This window comes from Zingiber officinale, chromosome 5A, assembly GCF_018446385.1.
Source record: "Zingiber officinale cultivar Zhangliang chromosome 5A, Zo_v1.1, whole genome shotgun sequence".
Taxonomy (NCBI): Eukaryota; Viridiplantae; Streptophyta; class Magnoliopsida; order Zingiberales; family Zingiberaceae; genus Zingiber; species Zingiber officinale.
The window spans coordinates 61,140,026-61,147,026 of NC_055994.1; the positions used below are offsets into that span (position 1 = coordinate 61,140,026).

Genomic DNA, 7,001 nt, shown 5'->3' on the forward strand with positions numbered 1-7,001 from the left:
AGATAGATAGATACATAATGGCCGCATCTTGATAGCCATCTCCATATCTTGTTTATCTCCACAATTTTGGTTTGGTTAGATGAACTTTATCTTAGCAAAGTACGAGTCTTAAATCTTAAAATCATTCAAATCATTTTTTTAATATTTTAATTATTATTTACATTGGGATGTCTTTTATCTTTCCTTCTATTTTCTAACCGATTCAATTCTTATAACAATAAAATCTATTAAAACCTTTAAACATATTTTTTCACTTTTTCATATCTTTAGTAGTGATCCAAGTGCAGTTCTATAAAGTAATCACCCTCTCTTTTCCAAATGGTTTCATAATCTATCCCTCCTTGCGCATCACAAATATATATCAAACAAGTTTAGTATGTACCTTTTTATCTTTTTATGATTTTGGATGAATAATTCACATCATACAGTGAAACTTATGGATATGTGCATAAACATATGAATGCTGCAAACAGACAAACATCATAACAGTTTAGCAATGTTCATTTTTTTTTTTTGTTTGTTTGTAGAGGCTGGCTCGTTGGGGAATGAAGGTAACAATATGAATGCAAATTTTAGAGAGGGATTCTTCGTAAGATTTCCTAGAGGTTTAGTTGACATTTTGAGTTCACTTTGGGGTTTTGTTTGAGCAAAGCCTAAAAGCACTGAGGTCAGTTACACATGATTGTTTGGCGTGCGCACGTGTTTAGTTGATTAGTGTCCATGCCAGTCCAAGTTCGTCAATTAAAAATTATTTTTAAAAAATAAATATATAAATATAGAGAGAAATTTAAAATAAATAAAATTTAAAAGAATTTATTGAGAAATTTTATAATTTTTAGATCGACTTCATACTCTTAATTCAAATGAAAATAGATCAAAACGCCTTTAAATTAATATTTAAAAAATTGAAAGTTTTTTTTTTATTTTTTACTGTCCAAGATATTCAACTCTAAATTAGTTTAGGTTGACTCAACACAACTCATTATGAGTTAGATATCCATATGACCCAGAACATATCGGATCAAGCCAAGGCCGAGGCCGGACAGTTCGACACCTCTAATTCATCCAGACTGAGCTCGAGGCGTGCGCACTCCGGACACTTGGACGCCTCTTTGTGTTAGCAGAATACACCCATGCCATAGCCACCCCTGCTAGTCACTCTAATCTCACCCAATGGTTTTCATAATTGAAGATATACTCTGACCTCACAACTCTATCTTCTCCTTTTTTCCTTTTTTGTACCATAAGAAGCCCGAGGACCAGAAGCAGGAGAAGGAGAAGGAGAAGGAGAAGCAGAAGAATGATTGGGCTACAACGATTGCGTGATATCTGAAAGCACATCCAACTTCCTTTCTGGGTATGTTTCCTCTTCATGCCAATTCCTTCTAATTTTTACGCAAAATCCAGGCACATAGCTAGTTGTCCAAATGATTTGCTGCTTCTCAACTTTCTCCTATGATTCGTGCTTTCCAAGGTTCAGTTTGCTTGATGACGAGATCATGTGCCAGACAATTTATCTGAATCTGTTGTTGCAGCAACTGTCTTGAAGAGCAACGTAACTAAACATGAGCAACTCCCAGCAAGAAGCATCGCTGGACGCCTTCGAGGTGAGGAGCCAGGTGGCTTCCAGCCTCGGCATCCATGACTCTCCTTCCCCGCCTCTAGCTACATGCAAGGAGGACGCCCCCCTCTCCCTCGATCTCTCCCTCACGATCAGCAACCCCGACTCAGTGACCGTCCACCAGACCATAGCGAGCACCAGCCAGAGCAGCAGCAGCGAGTCGCAGGCCGCTCGTGGGCCTAATTCGCAGAGAGTCTTCTCCTGCAACTACTGCAAGCGCAAGTTCTTTAGCTCTCAGGCCCTGGGCGGCCACCAGAACGCCCACAAGAGGGAGCGCTCGCTCGCCAAGCGCATCGTTCGGATAGATTCCCTCCCCTACGCTTACGCCAGCATCGCCTCGCTGCCCCTCTACGGCTCTGCGATCCACTCGTTGGGAATTCAAGCTCACTCCTCCATGCATCAAGGAGCGGCGAAGTGGAAGGAGAGCAATGGGAGCAGAATGGAGGGGAGAGGCTTGATGGAGCCAATCAGGCCAGTGTTCGTGGAAGATGCGGAGGTGGATTTTTGCTGGCCTGGGAGCTTCAGACCAATGGTAAACGCAAGCTGTGATATAATTAGGAGTTCAGATTTGCTGACTTCAGTTGATCACCAGCATCGGCAAGCAGGAGGGGAGGAGGAGGAGGAGGAGGAGGAGGAGGAGCCTGATCTCACCCTCAGGCTCTAACTCATGGATAATTTGCGATCCTTTCAAGTTGTTATAAGACATTCTTTTCTTTTTTTCTCTCGATGCAGTGCACAATTTTGAGCATATGTACTGGCTGTACAGAATTAAAGTATGCCATGTGTTGTTAGTTAGCTGCATTTTTTTAAAGAATATATGTTATTAACTAGCATTTTTGTTTACTATGCCAAACAATTTCAAATAATGAAACAGCTAGCTCGAGCATAAACTAGGGAAGGTCGAGCTCACAAGTACCACTGATGTGGTTTAGGGAATGTGCTCCCATCTCGACTAAGATGGCAATTCATCTGAACCGCTCCGATCTTGTCGGGGCTATGTATGGTGTGCTTGATAACTCAAAGTGTTCTCGATCATCCTATCTACACCTTTGAGTACTAATCCAAAGTTGATTTCGCGGCAACAAAAGCATGGACAAGCAAATTTGAGTTAGTTCAATATTACTCTCACAAATTGCGTAGCTCTAAGAATTCTTTTTTATAGGCCTTAAGAGTTACTTGCAGTCATTACCTTCACCCCGTATCTTTCTTCTTCCTCAATAGCACACCGCAAAGTAAGTTAAGTAGTTGTTGCCGGTGTAATTACATCCTCATTAGCTTGAGGCATTGCTCAGACTTCTTTATACCCTACACTTACATGCCCTACAATACTAATCAACGTAATTATATCAATGTAGAGTGCTTTGTTTCTTTGTGATTTGTTCTTAAAAAATATCTTTAATAATATGATAAAAATACAAAGGGAAGTCCATAATCTACAAGGAAAACAATATGTTTCTCTCAACAGTAAAAGGAATGAACAAAAGGAGAGGCATACGACAAGATGAAGCTCCACCATGTGGAGTACTGGTTTCAAGATTAAAGTTGAAGAATAAGAATATTTCCTTGGTGCCTTTTTTTACCGTTAATTAAACTAGGTCAAGAAAGCTATCATTATCTGCCAACTTTAAGTGTATTTCTCTTGCTTTCCAATTATTATATTTGTAACTTTGGGGTTTATTTGTCATTAGGAACAACTTCTTGTTACCAAAATCTAAGTTGTTGACATGAAGTCACTGTTGCACTAAACTTGGATATATTCCCCCCAATCTATCCAAATCTGAAGAAGTCATTTGTGTCGACATCTTCATAATGGGTTCCTCGATGATGAGCTCCACCACTTATGCATGCTCCCCCACATTTCATATCTTGATTCCACTTGATGAATAACTTTCTCAAGAATCACACCTTATTCCTAATGATCCTCCATCTAGTCCACCTATCTGAAGAAAGCAATCATTTTACATGTTAGTTTGGAAGAGAGTTACTTTGAAAAGTGTTGAGAATTTGAGAGTATATACATAGTATATTGCCGGATATTTTGAGGGATTGAAACTTAGTTTAGGAGTTGGATTTGATCTATTAATCAAGGTTTGGAATTAACTTAAACCTAGGATTGTGATTAATTAAGCCTAAGTTTGGGATTAATGAAACCTAGTATAAATACCTAATGAGTACGGCTCCCTTTCATTTCTCACGACCCCGACTCCTCTTCTTGTGATTCTTCGTCGTCGCCCCTCCTTTTCGCCCTTCCATGCCGGTGCCACCTTGTTGGGTCGAGGGTGCTACTGGTGGCACAATCACTTGCGGATTAGGGCTTTTGATGAGGGTTGTTGGGTTGAAGGTTCGAATCATACCGAAGCCGAGATTTATCCTTCAAATTGCAAGGAAGGCAAATATTTTCTTCCCTTATAGGGTATGGGATTAGGGTTTCTTTGGTTTTGCACTGTCCTTCAAGAGGATTCTTCGGATGTGATTGGTGGGTGAGTAAGTTGTGATGGTTTCTTTGGGTTGCTAGAATTTCAGGGACAGATTTGAGAAAATTTAAGTTAGGTTGTTTGCGTGTTTTCCCTTCTTCTGTTCGGTTCCGAATTTCAGAGATGTGGAATATTTTGTTTTACGATTTCATAGCTTCTTTGTAATGATCTTGTCCCACTAGAATGTGTTCGGGATTCATAGATAGGTTCGATTTTTTGCTGCACTGCTCTTTGTGAGGCTTTAGTTCTTCTGAATGTTGATCGGATTTAGGAAACAAGATTTTGGATTTGATGATGTACTCATTCTTCCGCAAGCTAGTAGTAGATCTGATAGTTGAGAAATTGATTTCGAGGTTGTAATGTTTCTGTATAGGGAAATTTGGTTTTGTTTGCAGCAGATTTGGTAGAGTGCAAAACTATTTTCGATGTTGTATTGTTTCTTCTCATTGATTCTGGTTTTTCTGCAGCAGATTTTGTGAGTGTATGATTGGGTTTATTTGATGTTGTGTTTTTTTTTATAACACGTGTTGGGATAGCACTAGAAGGATAGAAATTTGTGTGGAATGGTTTTAATTTGCTGGATCGAACAAGATTGATGCTTGGGTTGTGATCTATTTGTTTATTGTGTTGGTTTTAGTTTGCTGGACAAATTGAAATTATTGTTTTGGTTAAGTTGAATCTTGCTTTATGTGTGAGTTTCGGATTTTGGTAGGAATGAAAATGTGGCTTAGGGAGTGTGGTGGTGCTTGCTTATCTCCTTGAGACAGAATGAGTATATTAGAAATATTTAGTGGATAAAAAAGTTATTCATTCAATTATTTCTTGTTATGACTAGATGGTATGAATTATATAGGTTTCCTCTTTTATGTTATGAAAAATAAGTTGTTTATTAAATTATTTTTTTGTATGACTTAATAGTATGATCTATGCATGTTATCATCTATATGTTATGATAGACTGAAGTTAGGAATCTCCTACATGAATAATTGAAAAAATTTGGTGCATAAATGGTGACAATACGAGATTGGTGCCCTGGGATGAGCTCCGAGGAGGACCTTTCCAAACATGGTTGTTAATGAAATGTATAATGGCTTCGACTAGACGAATATATAGTCTCCCCTAGGAGGTACCTCCCAACGGGTCATGAATATGGATTGAATAACTGTGCTCTAATAAAGGTTACCACAAATATACCATACTTACTGATGATAGATTATATTGAAGTTTCCCTTATTATGTTATCAAATGCCACTTGTTACTCTTAGTAAATGATGTTGAAGTTCTTTTATTATGGATATTATAGCATGCTTGATTTTGATTGAAGTTAAATTATAAAAGAAAGTTCATGTTCATAATTCCTAGTTTTAAATATTGCTCTATTGTTTTCATCATATACCTACTTATGGAAAATTATATTTGCAGCTCATAATGTAAATGATACAGATGTAGGAGATGACACCAAGGAGGTGATAGAGGACGTGGAGATGGAGTAACTGAGGAGATGAGATAAAATGCATAGGTCACTCTCTAGGGGGATTAAGAGCATGTTAATAAATGTAGTCTTTTGATTGTTATGTGGATATAAGTTAGAGACTATTCATTTTATGTTTTCATGTTTTGTTATTGGAAGCTTAAGAAATGTTCATTCGAAAGATATATGTTGAGAATTGAAGTTTACATGTGATGAAATTTTCTTTGGGTTTAAAGTAAATGTGGTATGCTATATGTTGGATGTCTTATGAAGGGAGTTATGGGTTGTTTTAGTTGGTATCAGAGCATTTGTTCCCAAAGGACAATGTGTGCATGCAATCTCATCGAGGACTCGGATACTTCCATCTTCAAGTTTGTAAGATTTGTTTTATAAAGTTATAGTCATGAATTTAGCAATGTTTATGAATATATGTCAGGAAGTAATGTGAATATTTTGGATAAATAGGGTTATGGCTGCCATAAGAAAAAACGGTGAGGTTGGAGCATAGAACAATCAATTCTTAGTGGACTTATCGTGCTCTTGCAAGAACAGAGTCGAATTCATGGGGACCTTGACTATGAACCGTTCGTACTTGGTTGGATAACCTAGAATGTACATTCGGCTATATGACCTACATCGATGTGGAAAGAATGGTATTTAACGACCTTTGATATGTTGCAGTCATAAATAATAGGTGCACTGGTAAAGTGTGCGCTGATGTTGCCAATAGATTAATAACACCATTAGTAGAATGGTGATATAGTTCTACATCTTAAAAGTACCGAGTGATAAGAGCTGACACTGGGACGTTAGATTTGTGAGCCCATGATAAGTTTGTCTCACTAAAAATATATGCTACGACAAACTTTCCCATAAGATATAATATCTTTAGATTTATGGAGGATATCTTTAAATTTGTTGGCATTATGTGTAGGATGTGTTGGGACCTTGATGCCCGCTAGAGGGGGAGTGAATAGTGTTGGAGGATCTTGCGACCGGCTTGAAGGAGGGTTGGATAGAAGGCGCCCCCAAATCGATCGCTCTCTACGTATTTGTTAGTTGCGCAGCGGAATACAAATAATACAAACACAAATACGAAAGCTAAATACAAATACAAAGAACAAGAAAGAGCAAGCAAACCAACACGCGTCGATTTACGTGGTTCAGAAATAAAGCTCCTACTCCACAGCGTGTTCGTAAGGTGGACGATCCCTATCCGTCGGTGGATTACTCTCCGGAAGACCTCCGGCTAGCTCAAACCTCTTTGTGGGTGGAGAAACCTCACCACAAACTCACCAAGACCTCTTGGACACAAGGGAAACTCTTGAGCACTTGTAGACTACTAATTAGACCTTAACCAAGTCTAATTTCGTCAACTTGTGCCGGTCATCCTAAGCTCCTTCTTATAGAGCTTGAGGAAATCAGCCTTGCTGAT

At 38.5% G+C, this 7,001-nt stretch overlaps 1 protein-coding gene and 1 long non-coding RNA gene across 4 annotated transcripts; both read left to right on the forward strand.

Moving 5' to 3' along the window:
• Nucleotides 1–1,016: 1,016 nt before the first annotated feature.
• LOC121980519 (zinc finger protein 4-like) lies at nt 1,017–2,451 on the forward strand. 3 transcript variants are annotated; one of them, XM_042532589.1, is made up of 2 exons: nt 1,017–1,357; nt 1,475–2,451. In XM_042532589.1, the coding sequence occupies exon 2, from the start codon at nt 1,566–1,568 to the stop codon at nt 2,283–2,285; it is 720 nt and encodes a 239-aa protein (XP_042388523.1). In that variant the 5' UTR covers nt 1,017–1,357; nt 1,475–1,565; the 3' UTR covers nt 2,286–2,451. The 3 variants fall into 3 exon arrangements, with proteins under 3 accessions (XP_042388523.1, XP_042388522.1, XP_042388521.1); XM_042532588.1 differs by having other exon boundaries at nt 1,032–1,357; nt 1,481–2,451; XM_042532587.1 differs by having other exon boundaries at nt 1,057–1,357; nt 1,536–2,451.
• Nucleotides 2,452–3,715: 1,264 nt separating this feature from the next.
• Nucleotides 3,716–5,818, forward strand: LOC121980520. The gene is made up of 2 exons (XR_006111574.1): nt 3,716–4,101; nt 5,518–5,818. It is a non-coding gene; the product is annotated as an uncharacterized LOC121980520 (long non-coding RNA).
• Nucleotides 5,819–7,001: the final 1,183 nt, after the last annotated feature.

What these genes read in the sequence shown, in the direction of transcription:
- LOC121980519 (XM_042532589.1), top strand. Translation starts at nt 1,566, where the DNA reads ATGAGCAACTCCCAGCAAGAAGCATCGCTGGACGCCTTCGAGGTGAGG.